Consider the following 18,746-nt stretch of genomic DNA (forward strand, 5'->3'; position numbering starts at 1 on the left):
CCCTGTCCAAGATAGTAGTGCACCATCTTGTCTAGCCAGCTACTCCTGGACTCCTGTACCCAAGTCCCAGTGAACTCCCATGTCTTATATGCTCTTTCTGAGTCTTTCCTTTGGTCCCATCACAGCTCCTCTAGCTGGACTGCGATCGGGCCTGTGATCACACACGGTGCCCACGGGTTCTGTTGGTTCATGTGCTATTAGCTGAAGACCCCAGCAGATCTTGGGGTGGCACCTTGGTAGATTTTAATGCTATTTCTCAACCACTGTTTTCCCTAGGAGCCAAATGAGTGATTTCAGGAACCAAATAAGCTGGAATAAAATATAATCTATATTTCCATTCTTTTTACAGTTATAGTAAAATCTTACTGATGCAGAATAGTTGGGAAAGAAAGAGAACAAAGTTGATCTGAATTAGTAAAACATCTGTAGCCTAACATCTGGTTTAAAGGGTTTAGTTTTATTAATTTCAAGAAGTGGGAGTAGAACACATTATTTTCTGGAGTGTGGACCTTGGAACTGGCCTAAGGGCAGAAATCTGGGGTTTTGTCTCCTGTCTGCCATGTTCCATGACCATGGCCTTCAGCAAGTTATTTATCTTTTCTGGTTCTCAGTTTCTTCATCTGTATGATAGGGTACTCATTTCTATCTCATATGGCTATTGTGCAGATTAAGTGAGTTAATATCTGTAAAGCAAAGAGAAAAGTACCAATTAATGTTGCATAAAAATAAAAGTAAACATATCATTAGAAATTGCTATTTCCAGACAGACCCATGTTACTGAGCAGATAGTAAACAATGTCATTGTTGTTACTGGTAAGATATACTGGGTGATCATTTTCTTAGCACTCTTTTACTTCTTACAGTAAATCAATGAGGTAAATACAATCACTTCTATTTTTCACATGGGAAAACTGAGGTAAGAAAGTAAGTGCCCAGTTCACTTGGCTATTTATTAAAAAGCAAAGCTTGTGTTGGAGCCCAGTCAACATGAATCCAGAAACTGCACCTTACCTAAAAAGGACATTGTCACAGAGCTTATCTTTTACTTGAAAAAAAAATTATGCTGTTAAAAACCATGTCTTTATACACTTCGACATGTGTATCCTGAATGCAGTTTTTCATGTCTCAATTACTTAGCAAGCTCTGTGTTTTCCTCAAAGTAATTATCATCAGTACTCAGTTTTAGTAGGGTCTGAATTAGTGGCATTTTATTAAGTCAATCAACATTTTTTTCAGATTATTTCAGAAAATGAACATTTCATTTCAGATGGTATCTTTGAATCTTAGTATTTTGATTTTATTTTGAACCTGAATCATTTCACTTTTTAAGGTCACCTGTTTCATAATTCCTTTTTTTTTTGTCCTCATAGGTGCCTTTATCATCTGCTGGACCCCTGGATTGGTCTTGTTACTTCTTGACGTGTGCTGTCCACAGTGTGATGTTCTGGCTTACGAGAAGTTTTTCCTTCTGCTTGCCGAGTTCAACTCTGCCATGAACCCCATCATCTACTCCTACCGGGACAAGGAGATGAGTGCCACCTTCAGACAGATCCTCTGCTGCCAGCGCACTGAGAACACCAGTGGCCCCACAGAAGGCTCAGACCGCTCAGCTTCCTCGCTCAACCACACCATCTTGGCTGGAGTTCACAGCAATGACCACTCTGTGGTTTAGAAAGGAAACTAAGATGAGAAGCCAGCCGTCATTGATTGAGGGATGAGCAGACACCCCCTACCTAAATGCCAGGGCCAGGTGGGGTGTGAGAAGAGGAAAAATAAACTTTTGTACTCAAACACTAACCCATGGCAGTATTTGTTCCTAGACCCACAAGACTTGATATATATTGAGAATTAGCTTATGTGACAACCGTCATCCTAATCCCCATTCCTTTTGAAAGTACAAAGTGGAGATCTTGCAATGGAATTCGTAAACAGACTCTGGAGTGTCCATTTAGGCTACACTAACTAGACTTCAGAAGATGTGTGGTTTGGTGCAAGTCAGAATAAATTCTGACTAATTGAATCCACAAGTCCATTTACATACAGGCTTCCCTTTTTTACTTTTAAAGGATACATTTCATTTAATAAACATGTTTATACCTATCAGCATGCTTGTGATGGTTAAGACTATAGACTGTTTTTAAACTACCGTAACTCCCATTTTTTTCCTTATGTAGGAAAACTGTAAATTAGAATTATTTTAGAAAGCATACATATAAGGTATGTATGCAGTAGGCCTTACTTAAAAAAGATAAAAAGGTGTTAATTTTAAATCTTCTAAGAAATAGAACCCAGATGTCAAAGCCAGTATTTGTTTAGGTTATGAAACAACCAATCCCCTCATCACAATATTACCTTTTTATTAAAGTGTTGTAATACATATAAAACAAACAGGGTATAAGTTTATTTCCAAAAGAATATATATACTTAAAAAGTCATAGAAGATGAAGCACAGAAATATTGTCCCCACATATTTATAAATGTATAACAACAAGTACATTCTAATTATCAGTGCATCAGAGGAATTTTTAACAGCCTGTATTTTCCTGTATTATAAAATAATACACAGTTACTGTAGAAAACTTGAGAAAGCAGAAGTACGTAAAAGAGAAAAAATACTGATAATATCACAACCCAGAAATAACCATCATTAACAACTTTATCCCCTGTGTATACCTCTATGTATGATATACCTTTTGATATAATTGGGATCATGCTGTAAACACTTTTATAACCATTTTTTCCCCCACTGCAGTATTGCCACATTTTCCTACGGCATTAAAAATTTTACAAAAACATCATTTTAATGACTGTATAATATTCCACTTAATGGGCACAACTCTTATTTAACCATTCCCATATTGTTGACTACTTACATTATTTCTAATTTTCACTACTATAAATAATGTGAAAATTTGTGTACATAAAATTTTGTCCATATAATTGATTATTTACTTAGGACTTATTCCCAAGAAGGATTTTTAAAAAAATGTGAAATGTCTTTTTATGTTCTCTTATAAAAAGGATTTCCTGCTTTGCACCACATGGGTGGCAACTGTGAGGAAAGACAGTTAAATTACCTTTTTACAAAGGAAATGCAGTAGTTACTTTAGTTGAGAGTGACCTAGAACGTCAACTGTTACAAATTCGAGGATGCCCTAGTTAATATCTCTAGCAATTCCAAAATTTCTTTGAGGGGCCCATTATCCAGCTCTTGGTAACCACAGCTGTAGTGTAGAATTGAAGAAAATGCAAAGACTCAAACATGAAAAGTGAATAAAGGATCTTCTTATTAAATAGCTGGGAACCTTTCTGTACTAATGGGTTGAGGGTGTCAGTATGTGATGTGACTGGATACTGTGCATTCTGTAGGAATCACCCCCAATAAGCTGCCCCCCTATTAGGTGATAACCTGTTTAATGCATTGTCCAGGTGAACTAGCAATTGCACCAGTTTGTTATAAGCAGTAAGTCATGGTCATGAAGCAGTTGTGGGAAAGTCAGGAGTGTGTTTAAGAGAAAGATGTCCAGAAGAATTGTCTAGGAAGGAGGCAGCTAGAGCATGGTCAGCCTTTAAGAAGAGGGCAGACCTGCAAAGTGCCCATGCCCACAGTGAAAACAATGTGGGGAACCAGTTAGCAGAAAGGTGTTTGCACACAATTTATACAAAATACAGAACATTTTATCTTGGAAGTAAAAGAAATGGACTTGAACTTTTCCTCATGTGCATATATTCTGAAGGAGATGTGGACTATTTGAAATTAAGAGCATACTAATTGGGCCTTAATAAATCGTTCTCAATCAGTGTTTGGTAGCGTGTGGTTCTGGTCAGTGCTGCTGCTCTTGTTCAGGAACTTCCAGCTTGTATGGCGTGGTGCATTCCTTCTGCAACCTGCTTTATTTCCCTGCCCCAAGGGCTTCTGAACTCTGAGGTGAAGCCACCAATATGTTTCCTCAGGTCAGAACTCCTTTTTTTTCCAGTTCAGTATTAAGTCTTTCTAGTGTCCAAGGATGATGGTTTATGTTGCATGAAAGCGGGAACATCTTGGGACAATACCTTACTTCAATGGTATAGCTGTTAGAGTTTCTTTTGGAAGAATTCTGATTTTATAAAAACTTTATGACAACTTCATGAAAAACCCTCACTAGGAGTTTACAAAGTGACTGTGATCTTCATGCTGATTGATTTAATAACTAATAAAAGTGACAGATCCCTTCCAATTATATGCTGATTCTATTCTTTTCAGTATATTGCTAATATGTTGGGGAAAGATAACACAATGTTTGTTCAAGTGGATATGTCATTGAGTATTTGAAAGAGGATTCCAAACCTTTCAGTTTAGGTGGATGTAAGATTGTAGAAATTAAATGTCGTAGAACTCTTCTTCACAAATTAGCCACCTCTTAGTATTCCCTTTTTATAAATTAGTGAAGCCCTAATTTCCTAGACTCAGAATGTCAGCTGATATCATACAGTTACTATTACCAGGCTTCCAGTTAACTGTTGCTTTAGATCCCATCATTCATCTTCCTTCTAATGTAGTCCATTAGTCTCTTAACTTTTGCAGTGTCATTTTCTGATATTGTTTCTAGCTCTTCTTCTTAAACCCAGTGTGTGGTTTCTACTAGATGAAAACTGTAGAAACACGTCATGAGGCAGGTGTGGGAAACGTAGGTTATTTCTAATTTTCACTATTATAAATAATGTAAAAATTTTATGTATACAAAACTTTGTCCATGTAATTGATCATTTACTTAGGACTCATTCCCATGTTGAGACCTTTTGAAAAAAATTATTTTTTTTAACAGCAAGTGAGCTTCCCCTGACTCCAAACCCTCAGAAGAATTGGGGTTGTTTTGTGTGTTGGGCTGGGCCTGGATTAGGCACCGTCTGACCAAGAATATGTGTAACTAAGAGCCAAAATGGGTCATCAGTCTTCCAAAGTGGGGTCTGTTTATTCTGTAACATTCCCCTGTACCTTGTATAGTCTATATATAAAATTCTCTAATTCTTTCCTGGAATTTATGATGCTCATATTCACAGAGTATTTACTAATGATCTGTTTAATGATGTGGCATGTATAGACCATTTTAAACCCTAAACCAGAGGTTGGCAAACTAAGACCCATTGGCCAAATCTCTATGACTTGTTTGCTAAGGATGGGTTTTACATTTTTAAATGACTGGGGTGGGGAGAAGGGGGGAGAATTGGAATATTTTGCAACTCATGGAAAGTATATGAAATTCAAATTTCAGTGTCCATAAATAAAGCTTTATTGGAACACATCCACACTCAGTTACTGTATTGTTTCTGGCTGTTTTTGTACTACAGTAGCAGAACTGAATATTTGCAACAGACACTGTATCTCAAAGCCCAACATATTCACTATCTGCCCCTTACAGAAGAGGTGTGCCAACCCCTGATTTAGAGAATTCTATGTTCAATCATGCTATCCTCATTGGACCATGTTCATTGGAAGAGGAAAGAGAAATTGAGTACACCATGATCTCTTGAGCTGTAGACTCCAGGAAAAAATATCAGTTGCATTTTTTATACTACACATAATTTTTATTTTGAAATAATCTCAAACTGGGAGAAAAGTTTGCCAAATTTACAGGACATTTTTCCTGAACATTTGTATGTTGTCAACATGACACCCCATCATCCTTGAATACTGTGTAATTCCTACAGACAAAGATAGTCCCTTTCATAAACTCAATACACCCATCAAAATCAGGAAATTAACACTGATACATAAACTATTATTTAATTCAAAGCCCCATTCCAGTTTCACCGATCTTTCCAATAATGTCCCTTATAGCAAAGTAAATTAAGGATCACTGGTTGTATTTAGTTATCAGATCTCTTGAATCTTCAGTGGTGAACAGTGTCTTGGTCTTTTCTTGACCTGCATGATCTTGTTATTTACAGGTCGCAGGCCAGTCGTGTTGTAGAATTTGGTTTGTCCAATATTTATGATTGGATTCATATTATTTATCTTTAAATAACATAGAAGTGCTACTGTGGTTCTCACTGTATCACGTAGCACATGGCATTGATCTGTTCTATTACTGGGTGATGTTGATTTTGACAACTTGATTAATGTTTCTTCACTATGAAGAAAATTACTCTTTTTTGTTTCCTCCTTGGCAATAAGCATTTTGTAGGAAATAATTCTGTTCCTCATTAAATTTTAGCACCTAGTCTTAACACCCGCTGATATTTCTTGAATGAATTAATCATTACTCTGCTGGTTGCCAAATGATGAATTTCTAATTCTCTTTTCTCTTCAAAAAGTTTGTTAGCTTCCTACTGTAGGAAAAAGTTCTGTCCTTTCCCATTAATTTATTTGTTTATTTATACCAGTATGGGTTCATGGATCCAGATTTTATTCAGTTAGTTGTAACGTTGCAATCATTTTTAAATTACAGTTTCTTTTTGAGATAATTGTAAACTCATATGCAGTTGTAAGAAATAATATGGAGATCCCTATGCCCCTTACCCAGTTTCCCCCAGGGGTGATATCTTGCAAAACCATGGTGTAACCAGGATATTGACAATTGATACAGGAGGCAAGGTATAGAGCAGTTTTATTACAATGATCCCTCTGTTATACTGTTAATAGCCAAACTCATCTCCCTTACCGCCATCCTGAGCCCTAGCAACCACTACTGGTCTGTTCTCCATTTCTTCAGTTACATTTTAACAATTTTTTTCATACTGAAACTCCTAAAACTTCTTTATAACTGGTTTCAAGGTATGGGGCTGACAGTTCTCTAGGGGTTATGTGTGTGTGTGTAGTCTAGAGAGAGATTTCTGTGATTCTAAAAGCTACACAAACTTAATAAATGCTCCAAGGAATACAGAAATTAGTAAAGTAGAAAGTAAAAATCTCTCCTGTAGGGTGGAAGCTAGACCACAGATATCTGCTGTATATATTACCTGGTAAACATGGACATTTTCAAAGTGATTTTACACTTCTCTGTTGTTGAATTTTCAATGTCTTCCCTTTGGCAGCAAAGGAGCCAGAATTCGTCTTGTTTTGTATTAAAATGGTAATTGGTTCTCATCTTACCTCTTGCATCTTTCAGGAGAGGAATCTTATTTTACACTGTATGCTTCACCTCACATAACACAGTGCTAAACAGTATTTTAAACTTGCTTGGTTAAATGAAGTAAAATGTGTGAGCCACAATAAAGGCATTTTGACCAAGAAATGCTCCATGGTTCTACAACCCTGATGAAGTTTTTCTTCACACTTTAGAATATTGCAGTTAAAATTAGGTAGGAATAATGAAAAAACAAGATCAAGGCCTTTGACATCATGTTTTGTCAATATTAGTTTGTGTTTTCTGAGTGTGTCTTCTTTAACTTATTTCAGCATGCTTTGGAAAGATTTTTTATTACTGTAGGTTGAATTTGTGGTGTGATGTACAGCTTCCAGAAGACATTAATGTAATTTGTATTTTGATCTTTGCAATGACCCTATTGAAACTGTGTATCAGAAAAAATTGGGGGCCTAATATTTGTTGCAGAATTATTTGAATCTAATTACATAGTCTTTATATTGTAATCCATAACTCCTCATGTATTTATCTTGACTCCATAAACAAATTATGATTTTAATCCCTTAAAGAACTTAGCACATGCAGTAGAATTAATAGAAGATAACATGAAGTCAGGAACAGGTGTATGAATTGTTCTCTGGGTGCTCGTGTTACAGGTATGCCTATATCTCAAGCTAGATTATAAATTCTTTGAGAATGAGATGATCTTGTACTCTTGCTTCCGTTTTATGATCCAGATGACTGGGACAAAACTAAAAATATGGTGCCATTTACTTAATGTTTCCTGATTGAGAACTAGAAAACCATAACTCAGTGTGATAATTGTTATCACTATCTCATTATTTATTGATTCACAAGTACCTTTTAAGAGCCTTCTATAAATGAGGCCCAAGTGGTAACTGCTGTGAATGATATTATGCAAGTTCTTAAATGGAGCTTAGAATTTGGTAGCAGTGATGGGAGAAAATGGGGAGAAATGAATCAGTTAAGATTACAAATTGTATTGAGTTACAAGGGAAACTATGGCATGACATAGAAATTAAAGGAAATAAAAGGACTAAAGAAGGTGAGGAGAGGAACTACCTTTCAAAGGGTAGTTTAGGGAGGTTCCATCTTTGGATAGGAACTGCCTTTTCAAAACCTGCACCTTGGGCCTGAACTGCACAAATGTGTGGTTCCATCAAGCTCTTGAGCTTGCATGCACTCTGGTAACCAGTACATCAAACAACCATTTGGAAAAATGGCCATACATCTAGCAAAGGTAGGTAGGAGTTCCCAGCAAGATGTGTAAATACTTGGTGAGAGAATGCATGTCATTTGGAGAGAAGAGCAAGTATAGCTTGTGAGGCAGAGGCTTAATAGGCAGGCTGGCATGATGTCTTAAGTGATTTTGAATCATTTTATTCTGAAAATTGTGGAGAGTGGGTTAAGCATTTAAGTAAAGGAGTGGCGCTGTCTGGTTTTCATTTCAGAATAAAAGTAAAGGGAGCCCGGAGGTAAAGAACAAGATTAGAGGCTGTCACATTAATGATGAAAGACAAAGTAATGGAGGTGCAGAGAAAGAGAAGAATGGATCTGAGAGGGGTGTGGGACCTGGTGACTGTGGGGGTAAGGTCATAACCCTATGATGTTGGCCACTGGATGAATGGGGATGTGATATGGTGAGATAACAGAATGAGGACTAAGTTTACAGGGAAAAGACTGAATAAAGTTTCAGGAATCTATGAGACATCCAAGGAGAATGAGACACTAGGGAATGGGCTATGTGATACATGAAGTTCAGGATACATCTCTGGACTGAAGATCCAGATTTTGGAGTTTGATTTCTCTTACGATATCCTGCCACATTTCTCAAGACAGGAAGCCTGGAGACTTTGATCTGTTTGAATAGAAAGAAAAGGAAGGACATGGAGAAATAAAAAAGCAGAACTTAATATCTGAAAATGTTTTCCAGAAATATGTAGAGATGTCTCTTTTTAACAAAATGAGGTTAACCATATTTAACATTTGTTGTTGTTTTAATTTGGTAATATAGCCAAGGTTGATACATGCATATCTACCTCACTGTGTAATTGAGGTAGAGATTTTTAGAGATCATCTATATCTTATTTCCCCTTCCTTCCTGGGATTTTGGAAACTACAATTCTGTTAGTTGACTCCATGTGACTAGTTATGACCAGTGGATATGACAAGTGTGATTTCTAGGCTGAGGAAATAAAAAGTCCCTGGGCTGCTCTCCAGAACTTATTTTTTCCTGAAAGCCAAGCACAGAAATGTGAACATTGAGGAGAGCAAAGAACCCATCAGCCTGGGACCTTTAGTGTAGAGTAAAATCCCTGCCAACTAACCATCCCAAACTGAATGTATAGCATGACCAAGAAATAAACATTTTCTGTGTTTATGGCATGGTTTTATGGTTCATTTGTTACTAAAATATAACTTAGGTTATGTTGACTAATAAGTAGCATTAAATTTTGATGAATATTAAGGTTCTTTCTACGTTTTTGTTTTTCTGGATCATAGGAAATGTACATTAAAAATGATAACTTTAGTAAAGAATACCAAAACACATTCCAAAAATAATTGTTCCAGTTTCTAATCCCAAAGTGTCTGAGAACATTATACCTTCACCAGTACTGATGCTATCAGTTTTTGAAGTTTCTTTAGCTGCAGGAGAGTCTGAATGAAAAAAATCCCAAACTACTTGGAGATGAAGCACTTCTAAATAACATATGGGCAAAGAAAGTTTAAGATAAATTTTATTTTGAACTAAATAAGAATGAATATAGAACTTATCAGAATTTTTGGGATGCAGTGAAAGCAGTGCTTTGAGGGAAAATTATAGTAATGAATGTTAATATTAGAAAAAATATAAAATCAATCATCTAAACTTCTACCTTAGTAAACTAGAAAAAGAAAACATGAAAGAAGAAAAACAATAAAATGGAGCAGAAGCCAATGAAATTGAAAAGAAAAAATACAGAAAAATCAATGAAACTAAAACCTGGTTTCTTTGAAAAGATCAATAAAATCAATAAACCTCTAAACTGACTAAGGAAAAAAAGGACATGATATCAGAAATGAAAGAGATGTCATCACTATAGATCCTTCTATGGACATTAAAAGGATAATAAAGGGACATGATCAGCTCTATGCTCACAAATTTGAAATGCGAGATGAAACAGACCAATTCCCTCGTTGTGCCAAACACAAGAAGAAATCTGAATAGGTCTATATCTGTTAAGGAAATTGAATCAGTCATCAACCTTTCAAAACAGCATCAGGCCCAGATTGGTTCACTGGTGAATTCTATGGAAGGCTTGTTAAACATTTAAAAAAGAATTAATCCATCTCACCAACAGACAAGAAATCATGCTCTCATATTAATAGTTGCAGAAAAAGCGTTCAATAAAATCTAACATCCACTCATGATGTTACTAAGTAACTCTCAGTAAACTAGGAATAGAGAAGAACTCCTTTTGATAAAGAGGAAGAACTTGATAATTCTACAAAAAAGCTACAACTAGCATCATATTTAATGGCAAGAAACTCAAAGCTTTCCAATGAAGATCATGTACAATGCAAGGATCACCATTCCTTTGCAACAACATACTGAAAGTTCTAGTTAGCATACTAAGACAAGAAAAGGAAATGAAAGGTACATAGGTTAGGAAAGAAGAAATAAATCTTTGTTTGCAGATGGCACAATTGTCAGTGTAGAAAATCTGAAAAATTAAAAACTGAAATAACTAATAGCAAGGTTGTAAAATATAATATTCATACATAAAAGTCAACTCATTTCCTATATATCAGCAGTGAACAAGTGGAATTTGAAATTAAAAGCACAATACTCTTTACATTAACACCAAAGAAAATTAAATACTAAGGTATCAATCTAACAAAACATGTGCAAGACCTTTATGAGAAAAACAATACTGATGAAAGAAATAAAGAAGGAAATAAATAGAAAGCTATTCCATGTTTGTATATAGTAAAAACTCTGTGTTAAGATGTCAGTTTTTCTGAGATTTATAGACTAAATGCAATACTAAACAAAATTCCAGCAAGTTACTTTGTAGATATTCACAGACTGATCTAAGGTTTATATGGAGAGTTTATATAGAATAGCTAAAACAATATTGAAGGAAAAGAACAAAGCTGGAGAACTGACCCTATCTGGCTTCACGATTTACTACAAAGCTACAAGATAGGCTGGTATTGGTGAGACTAGACAAACAGATCAGTGAATCAGAATACAGAGCCTAGAAACAGTTCCACACAAATATAATGAACTGATCTTTGACAAAGGAGTGAAGGTTAATACAATGGAACAGATAGTTTTTTCAACAAATTGTGCTGGAACAACTGGACACCCACATGCAAAGACATGAATCTAGACAGACCTCACACCCTTCGTAAGAACTGAACTGGATCAAAGACCTAAATGTAAAATGCAAAATTATAAAACTCATAGAAGTTAACATGGGAGAACATCTAGAGAACTTTGTGTTTGGCAATGATTTTTTAGATACAACACGAAAGGCATAATCCATGATAGAAATTATTGATAAACTAGACCTCATTAAAATTAAAAACTTCTGCTCTGCAAAAGACACTCTCTAGAGAACTAGAAGATAAGCCACAGACCAGGAGAAAATACTTACCAAAGACACATTTGATAAAGGACTGTTATCTAAAATAGGCAAAGAACTCCTAAAACTCGACAGTAAATCCATTTAAAAATAGGCAAAAGACCTGAACGGGCACTTCAACAAAGAAGATATATAGATGGCAAATAAGCATATGAAAAAAAAAAACTCATCATCATATGTCATTAAGGAATTACAAATTAAGGAACAATGAGATACCACTACACACTTATTAGATGGCAAAAATCCAATACACTGCCAACTTCAAATTTTGAAGACATGGAGGATATGGAACAATGGGAACTCTCATTCATTGTGGTAGGAATGCAAAATGGTACAGCCACTTTGGAAGACAGTTTGGCAGTTTCTTGCAAAACTAAACATTCTTACCATAGGATCCAGCAATTGTACTCAAAGGAATTAAAATTTTACGTGCATTCAAAAACCTGCACATAGATGTTTTTAGCTTTTGGGAAGCCCTGTTGTTAGTATAGTTCTCAGAGGTACCAACTGAGATCTTTTTGAAATCTGAAAAAATATTTTATAGTCACAGCTTCATCTTTAGACTATGTTTAGAGCTTTCAATTTGTTCTTTTCCAGAAGCCATTTTTAGAAATGGATAGTTTTCACACCAAACAATTTTATATTTATATTTAACAGTCCTTTCTTTAGCTCATCTTTCTCCTTTTGCATTTTACTCTAAGTGGGAAAAAGAAGATAGGCAGCACCTCCCACACTTACCTAGAAATCTTAAACCACCCAGTTCATAGGTACATTTCCTACTTTCCATGTTACTGTAGGTGTCAGTGTTACTAACCGTTCTGCTACTATTTTAAAAGGATCTCCTTTCCTCCAGTTTCCAAAATCATTTTTTCTCATTTTCCTTTAAGTCTTCACCAGCAGCAGCCTTTGAAGGCCATATTTATGACCCTACCTTTGGAAATTTCATGTTTGTTACCAGTTTGGTGTTGTTAGAATATATTATTAAATAATTTCTTCTGCTGGGGTCCCCCAAAGTTGAGGCCTGGGCCTATTCTTTTCCTCTCTTTTCTCACTAGGTGCTCTCAGCTGGCTGGTTCAATGGTTTTAAAAATGCTATAAGCTGATGACTCAAATTTTCATCTGTAACTACAGCACAGGTTCTGGACTCCCCACATTAAGGTTCCTCATGATGTAAAAAAATAAAAATAGAATCCCTAATTTGTTTTTCAGATTTCTGTAATCTGAAATCACAGTAGAATGCATTTTTGTGGACATATTCAATATATCATGTGTCTCTACTTGTATTTTATGTTTCAAAAATAGGATCGCACTTGACCTTACCTTTTCTAAACTCCTTTGAAATATTTTTGTGATTCCTCATGAAGGATTTACTAAGCATATCACATGCTGTGTTAAACATAATGGCACATATTTTAGAGAGTAGTAAACAAGAAGGAGATGGTACCTATCCTCACAGAAAGGAAGAGAGGGGCATCATAGGGGACTCACGCTTGTCTGAGGGTGGGGAGGGGGCAGCAAACGAGGCTCCTTTGAGCAAGGAACTTCGAAGTCTATAGCTGGGGACTGTGTAGAAGGTATCTAGGCAAATGGACAGCATGGAAGGTTGATGGAATGTTACATGTAAACATTTTTAAACCATGCCCTTGAATACCTGAATGATTATATACATGGAGCATGAAACGAAAAAGCTGGAGCTGAGATGATTATTAGGCACTGTATCAGGTGGAACCCTGTGATTCATGCTGTGGAGTTTTTCCTTTATTCTAAGGGCAGTGAGCCATGGAAGGGACTCGAGACAGGGAGGGAAATCATGAGTGATGCAGGCTTGAAAGCTTGCCAGTTGGATAATATTTTAGATGGGGGCACCTGTGGATGAAAGGAGATCAGTGGAATGCTACTGATGTGTCTGAGGTGAAAAATGATGCTAGCTTAGACTAGGGTGTTGGTGGTTTAGATGGAAATAAGTGGGGATCTTTTAAATATATATGTAAGAAATAAAACCAACCAAGATTTAGTAATTTGATGCTATGTGTGTTGTAAGGGAGAATGAAAAAAGAAATTTCTCTTGCCTTTGTCTTAAGCATCTGCATGATAGTGATGCATTTACTAAGATAGGAAAACTAAGAGAAGGAGCAGATGTGGGGTGAGCATAGAGAGAAGCTTTTTCTCATGGGCTGGGTGGTTGCTCCCCTGGGATATCTAGGAGGAGGTCTGTTTATGCCTGAAGCCCAGGGCTGGGCGTGTGTTACTAAGTTTCTCTTATTAAAAATGCTACTCTTGTATTGATATATTTCCTTTACACTATTAGTGTACAAATACTTACTTTATTTCTTGATTAGCTTTGGTAGAAGTTTTCAAATATATTGGTATTTTCCAAACAACAGCCCTTGGGTTTTGTTATTTCTTCTGATACTTGAATTCATTAATTCTTGATTCGATTTTTGTCAATTCTTTTCTTTTGATATCCTTACCATGTTTTGTGCCATGTGGTTTGAATGCTCCATTCATGTATAAAATATTTTAAACACGTGAATTTACTCTGAATGAATTCAGATTTGGAAGAATCCTTTTGATTTTATTTAATTTAAAATTAATTTATCATGTAAAATTTACATTATCATGTTACACAGAATAGCAAAGGAATGATATATTAAAAAAAATTATATATACTTATATACAACATTAAATATAATTAATTATATACAGTGACCATGAATAACTGCAAATAAGTATATAATTATATACATAAAACCTAGAATTATGTGAATAAATTAAGTGAGAATATTTTAGTTTTGGAAGTGCTATGAAAACTAGTAATAATTAAAAAGTTCCCTACTTGTTTCACTGCATTAATTTATACAAGTATATTGGAGCAGAATGGTATGAGAGACTTGAAGTATCAACTATGTTAATGAAGCGTTGCCTTCCCCGCCCAGGCCATTGAATGGGGCAGAGTCCCAGGGCTCCCGGTTATGGTGAAGGCAGACCTAACTAAAGCCGTCACTGTCTCTGCTGGAGATATTTTCTCTCCTTCATGACCAGAGAGCAGGCCCCAAGAAAATGCAGAATGGTGTAATGCCGTGGCTCTCAACTCTATCAGTCAAGGTGCCTTTGTGAACAATTTTTTGGTTAAAAAATGATTATCCTGTAATGAGATTCTTAGATAATGTTATCTAGCTAACTCATCATTTTTAAAAAATTGACATAATTCTGTAATGGTAATAAAACGGAAAACACATAAGGGCACTATTTTGCAATGCAACGATGTGTAGAAAAACACTGCAGGAGAGGAGATAATGAGGTGTCAGGTGTTGTGCTACTTCTGTTGCGAGAGTTTAGATTTAAGAGAAGTAAGACATCATCATTCAACCGAATACAGTAAATCCCACCGGGAATAGAATCAGTGAGGCCCAACAAATTTAATTACATTAAAAGCAGTGCCACATTATTTAAAGGTCCATGAAATGATTAAAGCAAAGGGCCTTCTGAGATTTCCTGGGGTTGGCTGTGTGGCCAAAACTGTTTCCTCCCTGCTGTGGTTTGGAACCTCCTGGTGGCAGTTGCCCTGCTCCACCTTAAGACTAGGGAAGAATTCCAGATCCTGCACTTTCACCTATTCTCCTTTAGACCAGATTGTAACACTACTGGTTCTCCCATTAATTAATGAGCTAAATAAAAATCTTTGCCATGTATACCTTTTCTCAAAGTATTTTTCTAAGAGACTCATGATTTTTTCTCTTAAAAAAGTAACCACTTAGCACTATTATCCTCTCAAAAAACCATGTTGTATGGCACAAATGCTGAGAGAGCTGGTGGGTAAGAAGAGGCTGAGGGTCTGCAACGGAGAAGGTAGAATGTGAGTGAACCCATGGCCTACGGACATGTCAGGAACCTCAGAAAATAGCAGGCATGCTGCAAACGTGCAAAAGTACAGCAGGACCTGCTACCCATGGGCAGGAGCCACTGGCCAATCCTCAGACACCTGGTGGGACAAGCCTGGAGTCTTTGCAAGTCTCAGAGAGAGACCACACTTCCTCTTTCCAATGCCATGGTATCCATGAACTTCCTGCTATACTTATATGCCTCAAATAATGTTTCCAAGATAAAACAAAGAAGAAAATGGAGCAAGGGAGAAAAGTTTCCAAAAGAAACTGAGTTATGCTTCAATAGACAAAGTTTTCAAATAATTTTCAAAGTTACTCTGTATATGTGAGGTTGATTTTTTTCTACTGCTCAATCAAAATAGGTTATCAGAAGATTGAATACAGTTATAAAGAAATAGCTATGCATATCCAAGATGTAACTATAAATTTTAAACACATCACACAAAAAATCGGATCCTGGCATAGATATTCCATTGTGATCTGTTTTTTTCCCTCTTATTTTGGACAATTTTCATGCATCTGCATACATAGCTATCTCAACTTTAAATTGCTGCATGATATTCCACTGTGTGCATGCATAGTAATTAAAATAAGGCTTGGTGAACATTTAATTTTTTATAATTTTTCCCTCAAAAAAATGCTGGGATAAGATTCTTATAAGTCTTTGTGTACCTGTCTATTTCCTTAAGAGAAATTTCTAGCAGTGCAATTGCTGATATACGAATTGAGTATGTGCATTCAATTTTTGATACTATTTATTAGATGTCTTTGATTTCTGGTTATCAGCCCATTTCCCAAGCCTTTATCAATAGTGATCCTGAGCAGTCTTTAGATTTTTGGTCCAATTGGTGTGTGTGTAACTATTTCTCACTTTTATTCTACTTTTGATTCCTTTTTTATTGGGGAGATTGCGGTTTTTTTCATATGTTTATTATTTTTCTTTCTCTGTTTTCTATGAGTTACTGGTCATTTCATTTGGAAGTTATTTGTTATATTAAACTTTTGTCTTATATATGGTGAAGGTTTTTCCTAGCTTTGAATATAATGTCTTTGGCTACATAAAGGTTTTTCATTTTCCCTTAGGCAGTTTATGGGGAATTTATGGTTTCTGAATTTTGTGACAATATTAGAAATGCTTTGTCCTCCCCCAATTTTATAAATGTATTTGACTATCTTTGTTCCCATTTACTTTTGTTTCATTATTTTTAGTGGTAAAGTATTCAGTCTCACTGCATTTTATTTAGGTGTATGGTATGAAGTGGAGATGTACCTTTATTTTTTGCAAGACAATTTTCTAACACCAATTATGGAATTGTTCATATATGTACATATATATGTTTAAATGCATGTGCATATGGAGAAAGAGAAAGGATAAGAAAGAGGAAAAGTAGCCTGTTTATCTCACTTTTTTTAGTTTAACAATTTATATAATTTAATATTTATTTTAATAATTATAATGTTAAATATTTTAATGTATCACTTGGGAACTTATACTATTTATTTTTGTCAATATTTTTGTATGTATTCTTACATGCATGTTCTATTTATAATTGAGAATTAATGTGTCAAATCCCCAAAAAGCTTGAAAAGCCTATGTTCTTTACTAGATGTACAGATCTGTATTTTCTAAGAAAGGTTTTGATTGGTATATTTAATTGAATATATCATAATTTATTCTCTTCTATTTTAGGTATCAAATAAGATAGTTTTTGTCAGTCTCTCCCATTATGATTATGATTTTGGCCAAATTAAATGCTTATGGTTTAGATTGACATTGTCCAACATTTTTTTATCCATTTCCATGAAATATAATTTTTTGTTTGTTTGAATTTAGACTTCTCCAAATATTAGTATTTCTAAGCCTGTTGTTTTCTTCCTTATTCATTTTCTAACTCTATTTTGTTTTGGGCATATAACTTGGAAACAGCAAAAAGCTTGCTGTTGCTTTACTATCCATTCCATAAACTCTGTATAACGTTACTTAGTTGATTCTCTTTATTTCCTCTTTATTATGTTTTTGTATATTCCCTTATTTTTCTTTGTTTTTATTTGTGGGAAATTGCTTATCTAGTTTCTTTGAAGTTATACATTTTAAATGTTTTCAAAAACATTTTCATCTCTATCAACAAGAAGAATATGTATGTATTTCCCTTTTCAAGTTCAGAAATTTGCCAGTTTTACTTCCTTTTTACCCTATTCTTCAAAATTCCTCATATATTTAAAAATATGCATATTTATTTTCAGATCCTTTTTTCGTCATGCAGTTTCTCTTTGAAGGATCTTTGACAACATATGCCAATAAGTCCTTAGATAACTCTACTTTGCTGATTATTTTGTTCGTTAAGATTTTTTTATACTGTATCTTCTTTCTTTACCTCTTTATGCTGAATCATTTTTCTTTTGGCTTCCATGAATGATTTTTTGTTCTTCCAGAAAGAATACTTTGTGACTGCTTGTATGTGTGAAAACGTATTTCTTTTTTCCTCTCATATGAAAATTTTTAAGCTAAGTTTATAGTTCTTGGGTAATAATCTTTTTTTCTTAAGAAATTTTTAGTATTGCTCCATTGTCTCTAGCATCAAGTGCTGCAGGATTGACAAGCTTTGCCAATATGGTATATTATCATAGTGTAGGATTTAATCTTTATTTTGGAATTCAGAAATAAGGAGTCTCTATCTAGGTATCTATTTTTCTCCTAAATGTCTCTTGTATGCTTGAGAAGAATTAATATCTCTAATGGTTGGGGGCAAAATTCAATATATTTTAATTAGATCAAGCATATTGATTATGTTTTAAAATCTTTGCTATTTTGCTCTTTTCTGCTTTCCCTATCAACAACTGAGAAAGACATATTGAGATCTCCTTAGATGATGCAGTTGCCATTTTTTCCTTGAGGGTCTATGAATTTCTACTTTATGTATTTTGAGGCTACTTTAGTAGGAGTATTCATGTTTAAAATGATCTTCCTAGTGAAGATCTCTAAGTCTTCCATCATTATGTAGTGGTTTTTGTTATCTCTAAGAATGCTTTTTAACTTAAATGTTTAAAAATTTGATATTAATATAATTGAATGCTTCTTTACCTTTCCTCCTTGGTGGGAATCTTTCTGATGTAAACCTCAGTCAGCTCAAAGAAATTTTCTTCTA

At 35.0% G+C, this 18,746-nt stretch overlaps 1 protein-coding gene across 12 annotated transcripts in view; it reads left to right on the top strand.

Moving 5' to 3' along the window:
• LPAR1 (lysophosphatidic acid receptor 1) overlaps positions 1-9,465 on the top strand; it is a 127,707-nt gene extending 118,242 nt beyond the window's left edge. For 11 of the 12 annotated variants that reach the window (XM_017678736.3, XM_017678734.3, XM_073226346.1 and 8 more), the window contains one exon: positions 1,371-9,465. In XM_017678736.3, the coding sequence (XP_017534225.1) occupies positions 1,371-1,672 (302 nt within the window). In that variant the 3' untranslated portion in view covers positions 1,673-9,465. The remainder of the gene's footprint in view (positions 1-1,370) is intronic. The other variant, XR_005063784.2, reaches the window with a different exon arrangement.
• The last annotated feature ends 9,281 nt before the right edge of the window (positions 9,466-18,746 follow it).

Source organism: Manis javanica, chromosome 2, assembly GCF_040802235.1.
Source record: "Manis javanica isolate MJ-LG chromosome 2, MJ_LKY, whole genome shotgun sequence".
In the NCBI taxonomy this organism is placed as follows: domain Eukaryota; kingdom Metazoa; phylum Chordata; class Mammalia; order Pholidota; family Manidae; genus Manis; species Manis javanica.